Here is a 19,195-nt window from a genome sequence, read left to right on the forward strand (position 1 = left end):
CCTGGGTTCAATCCCCAGTACCTCTATCAAAATAAATACATACATAAACCAAAAAAAAAGTTAAAAAAGAAAAGAAAACTACACAAGTTAACACATCAAACCTTTGTACACGCACCATCCAGAATTAATAAATGTTAACATTTTATTTTTTCTTCAGAGCATTTTCTGAAGAAAAATGCACAGATGAACTCCTCACCTTTCTTTTCCTAGACCAGTTTCTCTCCCTAAAGGAAACCACTATCATGAATTTAGTATGGATCCAGTTTGTTTTTATATTTACTGCATGAATCCATAAATAATACAAGTCAGACTGTATTAACCTGTTTAGAAGCACATAAATGGTACCTTAATGATGTACCATTCCCTAAATGAAAGGCCGAGCAGACCAAAGAAAAGTTACCATAGCTAAGATTTGAAAAAAAAAAAATGTGCATCAAAGCATTTTTTTCCAACTGACAATTCTTTGAATTTAGTATCACATCTGGAAAAAATGCTTGCCAAAAAATTATTTTTTTAATTCAAAAGGCATTGTGCAAATAACACTTAGGCTAAGTTTACAAAACACTAAACAAAAACTTAAGAGAGTTTCTCACAATGAATTTTAAAAAGGAAAATGCCACATCACTTCTTTGCCCACTACCCATTGCCATCATAAGTAATCAAAGTTTCTATGAATTAGCTGTGCTCAGTGAAGGATACTAAATAAACATCAAACACAGTCTTTCACAAGCTCAAACTACTTGGGAGATTGACAGAAAAGAACAGAAGACCCCTCTCCTTTTTGCCATATCATTTGTATGTAGTAAAGAAAATCTAGAATTCCATACTCAGTAAAGACACTCATCAATCCAAAAGACAAGAAAGGAGAGAAAAGAAACAGGCAGGAGATACTGCCCAAAATAAAATGGTAGAAATCTATGTGTATCTGCAATCATAATAAATACGAATGCACTGGGCATTTTAGTTAAATCTCAAAGATTGCCACGTTGGATTAGGATACAAAATCCAGCTACATGTTGTTTATATAATGGTAAATCTAAAATATAAGGATACCACAAGATTGAAAGTAAAAGCATGGAAAAAGTTATACCAGCCAAATACTAACCAAAGAAAGCAACGGTACAGCCATATTTACACTGAACAAAACAGACTCTAAAGGAAAAAATTATTACTTGGGACAAAGATGGTCACTATAAATAAAAGATTCAATTCACCTGGAAAAAAAAACATTAAACCTGGATGCACCTAATAATGCAGGGGCAGGGTGTTAAGCAAAATGCAGAAATATAATGAGAAAGAAAAATCCACAATCTTAGAATTTAACATAACTCTCTCATAATTGATACAAAAAAGCAGGAAAATTCTCAGTACAGAGACTTGAACAATTAAAAAACTTGACCTAACATTCTGAATTTCATCAATTATAAGCCACCCCTGACTGTAAGGCAAAGCATTAGCCTAAGTCTACCTCAGAAAGAAAAGCCACTGCCAGTTAAAGTATGACATGCCATTGATGACCAGAGGCATACTGATTTCAGAGATGTTTAAATGTGGGAAATGTCCAACTTCTAATCAATGAAATTCAATGTATAAAATACAACTGTAAATAGTCCTCTTCAAGCACGTGAGAGTGTTTATGAAAAGAGAACCATATATTGGACAATAAAGTTAAGTCTCAGCAAAGTTTCGTACAGGATTGGTTCCATACAGACTTTGTTCCACTGATTTACATGTGTCTATCCTTTACCAAAACCACACTCTTGATTACTGTAGCTTTGTATTAAGTTTGGAATCAGGTGGTATGAATTCTTCAGGTTTTATTTTCTGGGTTTTTTCCTTCTATTCCTAGTTAATGAGAATTTTTTGTCAAAGATAAGTGTCGTTTTACCAAATGCTTTTTCTACATCCACTGATATGATCATGTGGCTTTTCTTAATTAGTCCGTTTATATGATAGATTTTCTTAATTCATTTTCTAATGTTGAAGTTTTGCATCCTCAGGATACCTACCACTTGGCCAAGATGGATAACCTTTTTAATATAATTCTGGACTTGTTCTGCTAACATTTTATTGAAGATTTTTGTGTCTCTGTTTATGAGGGATATTGGTTTGCAGTTTTCTGTTCAAAGTAATGTCTTTGGTCTGTGGCATCTAATACCAGCTTCATTTAATGAATTGCTATTAAAGAATTATAATTTCTATTTTAAGTGTCGTAATGGCATTGCAATTCTGTTTTAAAAGATCTTATTTTTAAAATAAATATTAAAATGTTTATAGATAAAACTATATAATTCTTGGAATTTACTTCAAAATAATTTTCGTAGTGGGGTAAAGTAGCTAGGGATGTAAATGTAGCTAATTGGTCATGAAATAATCGCCAAAGTTACGTGAATGGGTACATGGAATTTATTATTTATTCATTCTGTTTTTAATGTATTTGACATTTTTCCATACAAAAAAGCCTAAAAATAAATAAATGGTGCTGGAAATATTGGTTATTCACATAGGAAAAAAAGGATCAGATTTCTTCCTCACACCATGTAAAATCAATGTTGGGTGGATGGTAAACTCAAATATGAAAGAGAAAAACTAGAAAACCTCTAGAAGATAATGTAAGAAATAGCTTTATGACCTCAACCTAGAGGATTTCTTAAGTAAGGCACAAAAATACATCCTAAACAAGTCACAAAAAGTACACTAGATTCAGTTATGTTAAAATTATGAACTTCTGTTCATCAGAAGTAAAATATGCAGAAAATAAATAATAAAAAAAATTAAAGCAGAAATCAATGAAATTGAAAACAGGAAACCAACAGAGAAAAATCAGTGCAATCAAGAGCTGGTTTTCCGAAAAGATAATAAAATTGACAAGCCTCTAGCCAGGCTAACTAGGGAAAAAAGAGACAGGACACAAATTAACATTAGAACTGAAAGAGGGGATATCCCATGAACATTGTATACTTCGAACAACTCTATGCCCACAAATTTGACAGCCTAGGTGAAATGGACCAATCCTTGAAAGATACAATCTGACAAAACTCACACAAAGAGGCAGACAATCTGAGTAGGCCCCTATTAAAGAAATTGAATCAATAATGAATAACCTTCCAAAACAGAAAGCACTAAAGCCAAATGGGCTCACTGGTGAATTTTGCCAAACACTTAAGAATTTATATCAATTCTCTAATACCTTTCAGAAAGTATAAATAGAAGTAATGTTTCCTAACTCATTCTATAAGGCTAGCATGCTCTAAAACCCAAACCAGACAAAGATATTATAAGAAAACTACAGACTAATATCTCTCATGAACATAGATGCAAAAATCCTCAATAAAATATTAGCAAATCAAATCCAACAATGTATAAAAAGAATTATACACCATGACCAAGTGGGATTTATTCCAGTTATGCAAAGCTAGCTTAGCATTCAAAAATCAATGTAATCTATCACAACAGGCTAAAAAAGAAAATTCACACAACCATTATCAATACATACAGTAAAAGCATTTGACAAAAATCCAACACCCATTTATGCTAAAAACTCTCAGGAAAAAAAGAAACAGGAACTTCCACAACTTGATAAAATAGCTACAAAAACCCTACAACTAACATCATAATTACTGGTGAGAAACTTGAAGCTTTCCAGCTAAAATCAGGAACGAGGCAAGGATATCCCCTCTCATCACTGCTTTTCAACATCATACTGAAATTCTAAGGCAATAAAATGCAGTAAGAAAAGGAAATACAAGGTATACAGATTGAGAAAGAGATAAAAGTGTCTTTGTTCACAGATGACATGATAAACTACCCAGAAAAATCCAAAAGATTTGACAAACTCGTGGAACTAATAAATGATTACAGCAGGGTTGCAGGATATAAAGTTAATATATAAAAGTCCATTGCTTTCATATATACCTGCAATGAATAACCTGAAATTTGAAATTAAAAATGCAATACTATTTATGTTAGCACCAGACAAAATGAGATACTTAGGTATAAATCTAAAATATGTACAAGATCTATATGAGGAAAACTGTAAAACTTTCTGACAAAAGAAACCAAACAAGAACTAAATAAATGGACAGGTATTCCATGTTAATGGATAGACAATATTGTCAAGATGGCAGTTCTTCCCAACTTGTTCTACAGATTCAATGAAAGTCCAGTCAAAATCCCAGCAAGTTATTTTGTCAGTATCAACAAACTGATTCTAAAGTTTAAACAGAGGAAAAAAGACTCAGAGGAGACAACACAATATGGAGATGAACAAAGTTGGAGAGCTGACAAAAACTGACTTCAAGACATACCCATAGAGCTACAATAATCAAGACAGGGTGGTATTGGTGAAAGAATAGAAAACTAGATCAATGGAACAGAACAGAGAGCCTAGAAATAGACCCACTTAGATATAGTCAATTGATCTTCAACAAAGGAGCAAAGGAAATACAATGAAGCAAAGATCGTGTTTTTAATAAGTGATGCTGGAACAACTAACTGGACATTGACATGAAACAAAATGAATTCAGACACAGACCTTATATCCTCCACAAAAATTAAGTCAAAGTGAACCACAGACCCAAATGTAAAACACAAAAGTATAAAACTCTTAGAATACAACATAGGAGAAAATCGAGATGACTTTGGGTTTGGCAATGACTCTTTAGATGCAACACCAAACGTATGATCCACGGAAGAAATAATTGATAAACTAGACTTCATTAAAACTAAAAATTTCTGCTCTGTGAAAGACAACGTGAAGACAATGAAGAGACAAACCACAGACTGGGAGAAAATATTTGCAAAAGACATGTCTAACAGAGGACAGTTATCCAAAAAAATTTGAAGAGTTCTAAACCTCAACAATAAGAACCTGATTTAAAAATGGGCCAAAGACATTAAAAGACATCTCACCAAGTAAGATATACAGATGGCAAATAAACAGATGAAAAGATGCTCCACATCATATCACCAGGGAGATGCAAATTAAAACAATGAGATACCACTGTAGACGCGCTGGAACAGCCAAAATCCCTAACGCTGATAACACCAAGTGCTGGTGAGGATGCGGAACAACAGGAACTCATTCACTGCTAATGGGAATGCAAAAACAGTGCAGCCACTTTGGAAGACAGTGTGGTGATTTTTTACAAAACTAAACATACTCTTACCGTATGATCCAGCAATTGCACTGTTTGGTATTTGCCCAAAGGAGTTAGAAACTGATGTTTACACAAGAACTTGCACACAAATGTTTACAGCAGCTTTGTTCACAATTGCCAAAACTAGGAAACAACCAAGGTGTCCTTCAGTAGGCGAATGGATAAATAAACTGTGGTACATCAGATAATGGAATGTTATTGCACTAAATGAGATTCTGTCCCAGAATTTCTAAAAAGAAATGAGCTCTTGAGCCATGAAAACACATGGAAGAATGTTAAATGCGTATTACTAAGTAAAGGAAACCAAGCTGAAAAGGCATACATACTGTATGTATGTATTACATGATATTCTGGAAAAGGCAAAACTATGCAGCTGGTAAAAAAAATCAGTGGCTTCATTAATGAAATCAGTAAGACAAAGGTAAACAAATAAAAGACCTAAGTAGGTACTTAATATGAGATAATTAATGAATATTCTCTAAATATATGAAAAGATATTCAAATACTCAAACTCATTTAAAATCAGGAAAAGTGCAGACTGAAACCATGAGTTCTCAATTCATACCCACAAGACTGATAAAAATTAAAAAGTGTTGGTGATAATATAAACAATGGGAACTTCACATGCTTCTAGTGGGAGAGTATACTGGTACATCACTTTTGAAAACAATTTGGCATTGTTTAGAGAAGGTGATGGTATATATTCTCTATGACTCAGCAATCCCAACTTGGTATATAGTCAAGAAATTCATACTCATTTGCATAATACTATAATAGCAAAAATCTGTAAACAATTCAAATGTCCATCAATAATAGATTCCAATGTAAATAAACACACTGTGGCATATTCATACCATGTGTGTGGTAAAAATAAATGAATTACAGTTACAGGTAACCACATGAATGAATGTCGAGAACCTAATACTGAATGAAACAAAGCTAGCTGCAAGAGAAAAATGAACTGTGTGATTCAACTGATACATAGTTCAAAAACATGCAAGCCGGAACAATAAATTGTTTGCCGCAGCGCTATCCAACTGAACTCTCTGCAATGATGCAAACGTTCTGCAACTTGGCCGGCTACTGTGGTAACCACTAGTCACCATGTTAGCCATTTAACATGACTGAGGAACTGAATTTTTATTTTATTTAAAGTTAAACTTGAATTTTCCCGTGTGGATAATGGCTACTATATTGCACAGTCAGACAGAGAGAATAATACATACACAATTCAGAATATTGGTCATTTTTAAGGGAAAGAGAAAGCGACAAGCAGGGATGGGTACAGAGGGAATTTCAAAAGTAACAATTGTATTCTTTTCCTTAAATAGGTATTCTATATTGTTATTCTTTAAACTATACATAAACTGTACTATATTCTTTCAGAAGGATTAAATATTTAGTAAGACAGTGAGTGAGGTGGTGGGTACATGGAAGTTTATTTTATTATTACTTAAAGTCTATGTAATAAAATATTTTTATTAAAAAGACTTCTAGCACTAACTCAGACATGCCCCAAGTGGACCAAGGGACCACAAGGAAGAATAAAATCTCCCCTAACTCCAGACCCAGTCAACCTACTGCTGTACATGCCCCCAGCCAACCCCAGGCCCCAGCACTGATGCCCGCATCCTCCTTCAAAGGGAGGAGAAACAAGATGTATTAGCTGTTGCTACAATGCAAATTACTTCAAAATTTAGTGGCTAAAAACAACAAAACTTTGCTATCTCACAACTTCCACGCATCAGGAATCTTGAGTGTGGCTTAAGGGGTACTTCTGGCCTAAGGTCTCTCATGAGGTTGCATTTAGAGTCTTGGCCAGAACTGTGGTCTCATCCAAAGGTTTGACCTGGGGAAGATCTGCTTCCGAGCTCACTCCTGGGTGTGACTAACAAGATGACTACTACCGGAGGCCACTCCGCAGGGCCATAGGGCAGCTCACAACAGGGCGGCCAGCTTCCGTCAGAGCAAGAAAGCTAGAGAAAATGGTCAAGACAAAAGTTACACTCTTTCTATAACCTAATCTTGGAAGTGACAGCCCATCACTGCTGCCATTTTCTATTTGCTAGAAGCTTGTCACTAAATCCAGCCAACCCTAAAGGGAAGGGGTCAAATACCAGGGTGTGAATACCAGGAGACAGGGCTAATTAGAGGCCTGTCTGCTGGCCAGAGCGACCCCACAAGTGGCAGTGCAGGGGGAAGAGTGAAGACCTAGAAAAGGCAAAGGAGGTCCAGGCCCAGGACCTTGGCAGTTGCTGGCCCACTGCAGTTTTCACTGCCCCTTCATGACTTGCCTGCTTGCATCTGTTTTGGATCAGGGTATGTAAAAGAAGCCTGCTCAATCTCTGTTCTCTGCCACAGCAAGACCCGTCATCTTGCCCTGCTTACAATGCCACATCCAACCTGATCACATCCCCCAGCACAGAAACACACCCCAACTGTCTCCCCCCTTTCAAGCATCATCTTCCACTAAACTATTTGGTGAACAGGAAATTTGCCTCCTGTTCTGCCCCTGGGCCAGTTCATGCTGCAACTTGGTTCTCCAGTATCACCTGCTTCCCTCCCACTGATTTCAGCTCAGCCCTGAGCTTCTGTTCTTTCCACTTGTTACCATCTGTAAGCTTCAACTAATAGCCTCCTTTCATTTAATGCTTCCAACCATGACACCCTGAGAGGATGACATGTGCAAGATGCTGTCCTTCTATTGACCCCTACTTTCCTTCCCTACCACGTGCCCGAACTCCCAGACCAGCACAGCCCAACTGTTCCCTTGTTACTGGAGGAGCTGGGCTGACAGAAGCAACCTTTAGCACAGCTCAAGATAGCAATGACAAAACAGTTTAAACCCAAACATTACACATTTACAGTTCTTAAAAACCCTGGGTCAGCCCACCTCGGTGAAATTCGCACAAACCTCTTCTTGGCTCAGGCCTGGCCTTCTGCCATGTTGCTGGGCTGCTGGCTTCTTTCCTCCCTTCTCCCCAGCTCCCTTTGCACACTGACAAACTTCTTATCACTATGCTGAGCATACTTATACCCCTAAGTATGAAGCAGGGTCCAGGCCCACTACTGCATATCTCAAACTACAGTAAATGTTCTGCTAAAGGGAAGAAGGGCCATACACATTGATTCCGGACTCAACAAACAGAATCAAATCAAATAGAAATCCAGGAAAAAGCCTTCAATTTACATAATATACATACACACACACACACACACACACACACACACACACACACACACACACACATATACCCTGATTGAAAATTTTAAGGCATGGTTTCTCTCTTCAGTCTCTGTAAGATAACAGAAAACAGTAAAAATAATAATAAAATTACACACACATTGTATTATTACTACCGTGGTGGTTAATTCTATGTTTTCAACTTGGTGGGGCTATGGGATGCCCAGATAACTAGTAAAAATAATACTCTGGGTGTGTCTGTGCGGGTGTTTCTGAAAGAGACAGCATTTGAACTAGCAGACTGAGTAAAGAAGATCCGCCCTCACCAAGGTGGGTGGGTATCATCCAGTCCAATCAATTGAGGGCCCAAACAGAACAAAAAGGCAGAGGAAGGGCAATTTCTCCCTCTTTCTTCTTGAGTTGGGACATCCATCTCTCCTGCCCTCTCACATCAGAGCTTCTGGATCCCAGGCCTTTGGGTTCAGACTGAATTATATCCCTGGTTTTCTTGGTTCTCCAGCTTCCAGATGGCATATCATGGGGCTTCTCAGCTTCCATAACTGCATGAGCCAATTCCCATTTAAAAAATCTCCTCATATACCTCTATATATCCTATTTCTCTGGAGAAATATGCATGGATACATATCCATGCCTTTGCTTATGCTGTACCTTTAGCTTAGCTTGTCTTCACTACATCTCCTTCCTCTTCTTGATATTCCCCCTCTGTCTCAGCCTAGCTCACATCCTCCGCCTGCAGGAAGCCTTCCCAGACTGCCACAGCCCACACTAGTTCCTTGTGTCTGAATTCTATTAGGCTTGGGTGTCATGGTTTACTTCTTTGTTCCCTAAGTGAATTAGCCCCGATTTTCTCCACTAACCAAGTTACAAAGTTCTCTGGGTCAGAGGGCCAGGTCTTAACACACCTCCATATGATTTGATGTACAGTATACAGTGTGAAGTTAATACCTACTTGTTCAATGGATCAATTAACTGGAGCCACTTACCGCTCTCTTCTCACTGTTTGGAAGGTCAAGGGGCATTTCAGGGGTTCTGATGGGACAAGGAATAAAGCATCTCTCAGGCTAGGGACTGAAATGTGTTTGCCTGTGTGTTTGGGGTGGGGGTAGGGTGCAATTACGTTCGGTCAGGCATCGTCCTCAACTTTTCAGGTTCTTAAATTTGATTTTGTAAGTTCACCCAGAGGTGATCAGATGAAGGCAAACTACTACAAAGCAATTAATAATGAGACCAATGTGTATTACAGAAATCGGTCTCCCCCAGTGTCCCTACGGTCTCAAATCCCAACCTCTGCACTTGCTCTGCCTTCTGCTTTGCCTCTCCCTCCCCCAGCCTACCCACTTCAGTTTAGACGTTCTTGCTTCTGGAAGCCTTCCTGGCCCTACAAGTCTCAGTGGTTCCAGCAGCTCCCCTCTCACCACAGCAGCCGTACTGTACTGTCTGGACACGTGGATCTGGCTCAGGGAGGCCTCGCCAGTTACTGAAACCGCGGATCCTGGCGACGGCGACGCTGCATGTGCCCCTCCACCAGACCACCGCCGGGAGGCCGGGTGAGCCGGGCACCCCTGCCGACCTCCAGGCCTCGTGGCCGCTCACCCACCCGCCAGGCGGGGTCCTGTCCGGCCGCCCCACGCGCCTCCCAGCGCGTCGCCCGGCCACGGGCCAGCGGGGAAGTGGGGGCAGGAAATGCCGCCATCTTGCCCACCGCGGGCTCCAAAATGGGGCTGGGGCTCCTGAGCGCCGCGCTGCTGTTTCTGGGGGGCTCCCTCATACGCCCCGAGCGCTCTCCGCTCCCCGCACCGGGGCCGCGCGGCTCCTGGCGGAAACCGGCCGGCGGCCAGGGGCGGCCCGAGGCCCTGAGCAGCGGGCGCGGGCGGCCGCAGGCCCCGGGAGACGGACAGCTGGACGCCCAGGGCAGTACCTGTCGTTCTTCCCTTGGGACAGCCTCCCTTGCCTCGGCCCCACTTCTGCAGTGTTTGAGTTTGGGTCCCTCCTTTTCAGTTTTTCCAACTGCCTTTAACTAAAAACATACAGACGCAAGCAGCCCAATTATAACGCTGACTACAGCAGTAGTACTAATGGGGAAAACGCCATACCCTTGCGCGTCTCCGCAAAACATGCCGGGGTTTGCCAGTCTCGTTTTACGGATTAATAATTCGTTGGCATTCAGCGTTGAAAGGGCTATTAGGTAACTTTTTCATACTACAGTTGAGAAAAATTAACAATAAACTGAATGGCAAGTGTTAGAACTTGTAGCTCGAGTCACCAGCCCCAGGCTCTTTTAATCGGCACTTCATTCAGGAGAAAATCTGATACTTGGCCAGAGAAACTTACCTCATTGTTACACTTGTCAGGAGTAGAGTTTTTAAATTGATGAATTGTGTTGATTTAATGTCTTTCTATTTGTAAGTAATCAATTAAGGCATGTTTATCTTAACCCTCTAAGATTTTGTTTCAAAATATATAGGCATGTCTTAGGGATCCAGCTTGCTTTATCAGTTTTTTAAATCGGAATTTAAAAGATTAATCTGTAAAGATTATGAGGTAATACATATATGTTCGGTCCAGATAACATAAAATTTTTATTTTTAGATTGTGGGACAGCACCGCTTGCGGATGTCTTAAAGGGGTCTCGGATTATAGGGGGCACAGAAGCTCAAACCGGCGCGTGGCCATGGATGGTTAGCCTGCAGATTCAGTCTGGCAGATACCTTACTCATGTCTGTGCCGGAAGCTTAGTGAAAAAGAGGTGGGTCCTCACAGCTGCCCACTGCATTAAGGATACTAGGTATGTATTCACAACACAACTCCTGTTTTATTTTCCTAGAGGATATTTTGAAGTGGTAGAGGACCATTTGCTTCAGCCATGTTCAGTTAAGCCATGTTTGAAGGTAGCCATAATGAGTCATACTGAATAGTACATTGAATATTTGTTGCAATAAATCCTTTAAGTCAGAGATCAAGGCCTTATAGTCTCTGTGATAATTACTCAACTCTGCCACAGTAGAACCAAAGTGGCCACAGATAATACATAATTGAATGAGTGTGCTGTGATCCAATAAAACCTTATTTATGAACACTGAAATCTGAACAAAATCCAATTTTGTTATTTTGGGTTTTCCCCAACCATTTAAACATGTAAAAAAAACATTCTTTGTTCATGGGCTGTATAAAAAGCAGGAGACAGGCTAGATTTGGCCTGTGGGTGGTGGTTTGTCGAACCTTGCTTTAAAGAATTGAAGTTTTCTTTTAGCTTAAAAATTATTATAATCGTGTTTGTCTTTTTTAACCATTGGACCATGAGATCTTTGAAGATAAGGACCACATGTTTTATTTTGTATTCCTGGTAATAACACAGGAGTTGGCCTACTTTATAGGAGACAGTAAATATTTGTCCAGTCTATGAATGATATCAGTCTTGGAGAAATAGGATTTACCACAGTTAGAATAGAACTTTATGACCCTCCTAACATCTAAAATGAAGTGCTAAGAAAAATACTTTGGAAAACCACTGTACCTGTCTCCCTTTAGTCTCTAATTTTTAAGAGCTATCTTGGAGAAGAATGAAAAGTCTTTAAGAACAACAACTTCAAAATTCAACTAAGGACAGCTGGCCTGATGGGGTACATAAAGTTTTAATCTTTTAATCTGTATAGCACATTTTTAAAACATGTTGTTTCAGTTCCATAAGTGGCCTTTTGAGGAACAGAGATCATAAAAGTGGAAAGCTATTAAGGTATAAATGCAAGGGTTCAGAAAAAGATGCAGAAAAATGTTTCAGAGTTAGAAATCAATTCTGTTCTTTCAGATGTGGGTGTTTTACAACTCTTTCCTAACATGCTATCATTTCAGCTGCTTTTCAATAGCTTTCAGACCTTAAACCAAGGGAGGTAAAGCCTGCCTGGTATGGTTTGAAAATTCTTGGAAAAGCCTTTTCTCACCTAAGTCCTGACATTGTACCTTTACTAGTCTGTTTCTTCAACACAGTGGGCGTAACAATGCATTTTGGAGTGGGGAGACCTGTCTCCTGGGCTTCTTGACCCTTAGTGCAGTGGCTTAAAGTAAGGTTCCAAAACCTACTAGATGTGTCACCTTGGACAAATAATTTGGCTTTGTTATAGTGTCATAGAATCTTAATGTTCAAAGAGGCATTTTTAAGGGTCTAGTTCAATCCTCTGTCCTGTTTGTGAATCCTTCTTACAATATTGAAGTAAAGGGTTCTCTGGTCTGAAATAATTCAATGTATTGAGTCAGGCATTTTTTCATACATAATTTCCACTACTCTTCACAAACACTCTGCCGTAGGGAGACCCTGGCTGGAAAGCAACAAAATCAGGACCAGATCCAGGTGTGTCAGCATGAAAATCCAAACACATAACCATTACTGTATCATTTGGCGTCTGTCACCTCTTGTGATAATGAATTACTACCTTGGAAGAATCTCACTTCAATTTTGAACAACTTTAATTCTTAGAAGGCTTTTCCTTATGTTGAACTAAGTGTCTTGGTTTTCATTCTGCCTAAACGTAATTCTTCTTCTAAGTGTTTTAAGATAATGTTCACATTCCACGTAACAGTTCTCAAGACTAAATATTATTGATATTTTTACCCCTTTACTTAACATTTACTAAATACATGTTATATACTAAAGACTGGGCCAGGTGCTGAGAAAGCAGGCATTCCTGAGGCACAGTCTCTGTGTTTCTGGAGCTTCCTCCTGTCTCAGAAGACACTACCACCTTCTATTCCTGTTCCCCCCTCATTTCCTAAACCTCACACCATCAGTTATCCCTTATTTTTTCTTATAACAACTGTTTCTCAAGAACCTGCTCTGAGATTAGGCTCTGCCGAAGGATATTATATTTAATTCTGTATTTAAAAAGTCCTCCCAGTAACCCTCTGAGATAGCTGTTCTCTCCATTTTACACTTGAGGAATCCAGAGATCAGAGAGATTTGGTAACTTGCCCAAGATCACACTGCTGTTAAGTGGCAACCTACTGATTTAAATCTAGTCTCAAACAAGCTGTTTCATTATGTCTCACTGTCTCTTTAGTATTTTTCAATGTTTTCCTCTTGTTTCTTCCCTACAGCTTTCAAATATGTTTGGGTCACCTCCTCATTATTTAACAAACAAGCAAAATTCCTGTTTCTGTTCTTCCCTTTATTATTAGACTCCTTGGAAGACAGTCTCCTTTTTGCTTCATCTGCATGGACTCACAAACACCCAATTGCAATCTGATTTCTGTGGCCAAAACACACTATTAAGACCAACCTCCATGCCAAATCCAGTGACCTCTACTCAGTCCCCATCCTATTTCATCTTTATAATATTTGACAGAATTGTCCACTACTCTCCTTGAAACTCTCTCTCTTCTTGGTTTTAAAGACACCACTGCTCTCTATCTTTAAGATTTTCTTCCTTATTCCTTGAGTTTTTGTCATCTTTTAAGAGGCAGTATTTTTAAGAGTTCCACCTTCTATCCTCTTGCCTTATCATCTGTACCCTTTCCTAGAGATGTCTCCTACTTCTGTTTCAGCAGTCATCATGTGCCGGCAACTCCCAAGTCTCTCCAGCTGAGTCATATTTCTAGCTGCCCACTATACATATATATTGGAATCACGTTCTCTAAAAGTCCAAACATGAACTTTTAAAATCTTTCCTCTAATCCTACCCCTTTTCTGTTTTCTCAGATGACAGTGTCACCAACAGTTCTATTCCCCAGAGTTAGCTGACCCTCTCTGTGCAGTATCTCCTAAATTTGTTTCTTCTGTCCCCCGAAACTCCCCGCTGATTAAAAGGAGATTCAGAACATTAGTCTCCATATCCCTAGTTTATCACTTACACTACTTACACTTACACTATACTACCATGGTAACTATCTGAATGAGTGTGAAGTAGCATCTCATCATGCCACTTTTTGATTCACATTACCCTAATGACTAGGGATGTTGGGCATCTTTCCGCGTGCTTTCTGGGTATCTGTGTATCTTCTTTGGAGAAAGGTCTATGCAAGTCCTTAGCCCATTTTTGAACTGGGCTGTTTGTTGTTGATGTTTTTTGTGGATGTTGAGTTGTAGGAGTGCTTTATATATTCTAGATATTAATCCCTTATCAAATATATGATTTACAAATATTTTCTCCAATTCTGTGGGCTGTCTTTTCACTCTCTTGATGTAGTGTCCTTTGATGCACAACTTTTTAATTTTGATGAAGTCCAATTTATTTTTTCTGTTGTTGCCTGTTTTTGGTGTCATATCCAAGAATCACTGTCAAATCCAATACCATGAAGGTTTTCTCCTGCGTTTTCTTCTAAGTTTTACAGCTTCATTCTTACATTTAAGTCTTTCATCTATTTTGAGTTAACTTTACATATGGTGTTAGCGTAAGGGTCTAACTTCATTCTTTTGCATGTAGATACCCACTTTCCCAGCACCTTTTGTGGAAAAGCCTATTCTTTCTCGACTGAATTGTCTTGGCACTCTTGTTGAAAATCAACTGGCCACACGTGCAAGGGCTCTTTATTATTTTCCATTGGTGTATGTGTCTGTCCTTACATCAGTACCACACTCTTTTAATTACTGTAGTTTTGCAGTAAGTTTTAAAACCAGGAGGTGTGGTCCTACAACTTCATTCTTCTTTTTCAAGATTATTTTGGCTCTGTGGGGTCCCTTGATATTCCAAATGAATTTTTTTTTTATTTTTTTATTTTTAATTTTTTCTTAAAGTACATTCAAGGTGCCAATTTCTGGTGTCCAGCACAATGTCCAAGTCATGTATATATATATACACATATATTCATTTTCATATTCTTTTTCATTACAGGTTATTACAAGATACTGAATATAGTTCCCTGTGCTATACAAAAGAAACTTGTTTTTTAATCTGTTTTTATATATAGTGGCTAACATTTGCAAATCTCAAACTCCCAAATTTATCCCTTCCCACCCCCTTTCCAGTAACCATAAGATTGTTTACTATGTCTGTGAGTGTTTCTGTTTTGTAGATGAGTTCACAGGGTCCTTTTTTTTCTTTTTCTTTTTAGATTCCACATGAGAGTGATATCATATGGTATTTTTCTTTCTCTTTCTGGCTTACTTCACTTAGAATGACAGTCTCTAAGTCCATCCATGTTACTCCAAATGGCAATATTTTATTCTTTTTTATGGCTGAGTAGTATTCCATTATATAAATATACCACACTTCTTTATCCAATCATCTGTCAATGGACATTTAGGTTCCTTCCATGTCTTGGATATTATTTATAGTGCTGCTATGAACACTGGGGTGCATGTATCTTTTCAAATTAGAGTTCCAACCATATATATACCCAGAAATGGGATTGCTGGATCATATGGTAAGCCTATTTTTAGTTTTTTGAGGTATCTTTATACTGTTTTCCAAAACGGCTGCATCAAACTACATTCCCACGAGCAGTGTAGGAGGGTTCCCTTTTCTCCACACCCTCTCCAGTATTTATCATTCGTGGACTTTTTAATGACAGCCATTCTGACTGGTGTGAGATGATACCTCATTGTGGTTTTCATTTGCATTTCTCTGATAATTAGTGATAATGAGCATTTTTTCATGTGCCTACTGGCCATTTGTATGTCTTCACTGGAGAATTGCTTGTTTAGGTCTTCTGCCCAGTTTTGGATTGGATTGTTTTTTTTTGTTGTTGTTAAGTTGTATGAGCTGTTTATATACTCTGGAAATTAAGTCTTTGTCAGTCACATCATTTGCAAATATTTTCTCCCATTCCATAGGTTGTCTTTTGGTTTTGCTTATGGTTTCCTTTGCTGTGGAGAAGCTTGTAAGTTTAATTAGGTCCCATTCGTTTATTTTTGCTCTTATTTCTATTGCCTGGGTAGACTGCCCTAGAACAGTGTTAAGATTTATATCAGAGAATGTTTTGCCTATGTTTTCTTCTAGGAGGTTTATCGTGTTTTGTCTTATATTTAAGTCTTTAAGCCATCCACACAAATTTTAGGATGTTTTTCTGTTTCTGTAAAAGATAACCACTGGGATTTTTATAGGTATTACATTGAATTTATGGATCACTTTGGGTAGTAGTGTAATTGTAACAATATTAAGTTTTCTGATCCATGAACAAGGAATGTATTTCCATTTGTTTATGTTTTCTTTAATTTCTTTCAGCAATGTTTTGAGTTTTCAATGTATATAACCTATTTTTTAATCTTATGGTCTGAATATAAATTGAAGTACATAAGTAAATAATATAATATTGATTCAGTCATTCTATGTCTTTTGATTGGAGAATTTAATCTGTTTACATTTAAATTACAATTACTGTATCATAGGTAAGATTTACTATTGCCATTTTGTTAACTGTTACTGGTTGTTTTGTAGATCCACTGTTCCTTGTTTCTTACCCTGCTGTCTTTTTTTTCATAAGTAAAATTTTTCTTTTCTTTTCTTTTTTTTTTCCTGCTGTCTTTTTTGTGTTTTGATGTCTTTTGGTATCAGTAATCTTTGACTTCCTGATCATGTTCTTTTGTGTAATTATTATCTCCCCTTGAGGCTATCAATAAGCTTACATAAAGTATCTTAAATTATAACACCTTATTTTTAAGCTCTTAATTTCAAAAGGACTTCTAATCTTTACAATTTTACTTCTCCTCCACCTCACATTTTAGGTTACTACAACTATAATTTACATATTTTTCATATTGTGTAACAAAGCTTATTATAGTTATGGTTATTTTTGCTACATGAATTTTTTTACTTTTTAACTAAAGTTGTAAGTGAATTATGCACCACTGTTGCCAAATTACAGAATCTTTGACTGTGTATTTACCATTACCAGTGAGTTCTGTGCTACCTTTTTATGTTTTTTATGATGTTAATTAGCATCCTTTTACTTCCACTCAAAGAACCTCCTTTAGCATTTCTTGTTAAGACAAGTCCAGTGGTAATCAACTCCCTCAGCTTATCTTTGCTCAAGAAAATCTTTATCCAACAATATGCTGCCTACAAGGGACTCACTTTAGCTTTAAAGGCACACAAAGACTGAGACTGAAGGAATGGAAAAAGCCATTTTAAGTAAATAGTCACCCCAAAAAAACAGGGATAATTATTTTAGACAAAATAGACTTTAAACATAAAATGGTAAAAAGAAACAAAAAGGTAATTATACAATGATAAAGGGGTCAATCCATAAAGAAGATTAAACAATTGCAAATATTTATGCATCCAGTATCAGAGTACCTAAATATATAAAGCAAAAACTAACAGAGGTAAAAGGAGAAATAAACAGCAATACAATAAGAGTTGGGGAATTGATACTTCACTCTCAACAATGGATAGATCATCCAGATAGAGAATAAATAAGGAAACAAGAGATTTGAACAACACTATAGACCAAAATGGACTTAACAGATATATGCAGAACATTCTATCCAATAATAGCACATTATACATTTTTCTCAAGTGCACATGAAGTATTTTCTATGACAGACCATATGTCAGGCTCCAGACTAGTCTTAGCAAAGTCAAGAAGACTGAAATCATACCAAGTATCTTCTCTGACCACAATGGCATAAAAATAGAAATCAATAAAAAGGAAAAATCATGAATACATGGAAATTAAACAACACTCTCCTGAACAACCACTGAGTCAAACAAGAAATTAAAAGGGAAATAAAAAAGTAGCTTAAGACAAACAAAAATGGAAACACAATATAACAGAATGTACTGGAGACAGCTAAGAGGAAAACTGAAATTCACAGCAATAAATGCATACATTAAGAAGTAGTAAAATTCCAAATAAACAACCTAACTCTACATCTTCAGGAACTAAAAAAAGAACAAAGCCTAAAATTAGAAGGAAATAAAGATTAGAGCAGTAATAAATGAAACAGAGAACAGAAAAATAATATAAAAGATTAACCAAACTAAGAGTAGATTCTTTGAAAAGATACACAAAATTGGCAAAGCCTTAGCTAGACTTACCAAGGAAAAAAGAGAGAGGAGCCAAATCAACAAAATTATAAATGAAAAAGTAAACATTACAACTTATATCACAGAGATAAAAAGGATCATAAGAGGCTACTATGAACAACTAGTTGCTAACAAAGTAGACAACTTAGAAGGAATGGAAAAATTCTTAGAAACATACAGCCTACCAAGACTGAGTCAGGAGGAAATAGAAAATCTGAATAGACCAATTACCAGTAAGGAGATTGAATGAAAAATTTCCCAAAGAAGAAAAGCCCAGGACCAGATGGCTTCACTGGTGAATTTTACCAAACATTTAAAGAAGAATTAACACTAATCCTCCTCAAACTCTTCCAGAAAATTAAAGAGGAAGGAACCTCCCAAATTCACTTTATGAGGTCCAGTATATTGTGATACCAAAGCCAGATAAGGACACCACTAGGAAAGAAAACTACACACCAATATCCTTGATGAATACAGATGCAGAAATTTTCAAGAAAACACTAGCAAACCATACTCCGCAGCACATTAAAAGGATCATTCACCATGATCAACTGGGATTTATCCCTGGGAAGCAAGGCTCGTTCAATACATGCCAATTAATCAATGTGATACATTACATTAACAGAATGAAAAAAAAGAATCATATGATCATCTCAATAGCCACAGAAAAAGCATTTGACAAAATTCTGCCTCCATTCATGATAAAAACACATAACTAATTAGGTGTAGAAGGAACATACTTCAACATAATAAAGGCGGTGTCAGACAAGCCCACAGCTAATATACTCAGTTACAAAAGGTTGAAAGCTTGTCCTCTAAGATCAGGAAAAAAACAAGGATGCCCACTCTCACCACTCCTATTTAACATAGTCCTG

General features: G+C 37.5%; 1 protein-coding gene across 1 annotated transcript in view; it reads left to right on the top strand.

The window, feature by feature from the left end:
* The first annotated feature begins 9,875 nt into the window (after nucleotides 1-9,875).
* TMPRSS12 (transmembrane serine protease 12) overlaps nucleotides 9,876-19,195 on the top strand; it is a 28,134-nt gene continuing 18,814 nt past the window's right edge. The window contains exons 1-2 of the mRNA XM_032493871.1: nucleotides 9,876-10,275; nucleotides 10,954-11,149. Of these exons, the coding sequence (XP_032349762.1) occupies nucleotides 9,876-10,275; nucleotides 10,954-11,149 (596 nt within the window). The remainder of the gene's footprint in view (nucleotides 10,276-10,953; nucleotides 11,150-19,195) is intronic.

This window comes from Camelus ferus, chromosome 12 (genome assembly GCF_009834535.1).
Source record: "Camelus ferus isolate YT-003-E chromosome 12, BCGSAC_Cfer_1.0, whole genome shotgun sequence".
NCBI classification, from domain to species: Eukaryota; Metazoa; Chordata; class Mammalia; order Artiodactyla; family Camelidae; genus Camelus; species Camelus ferus.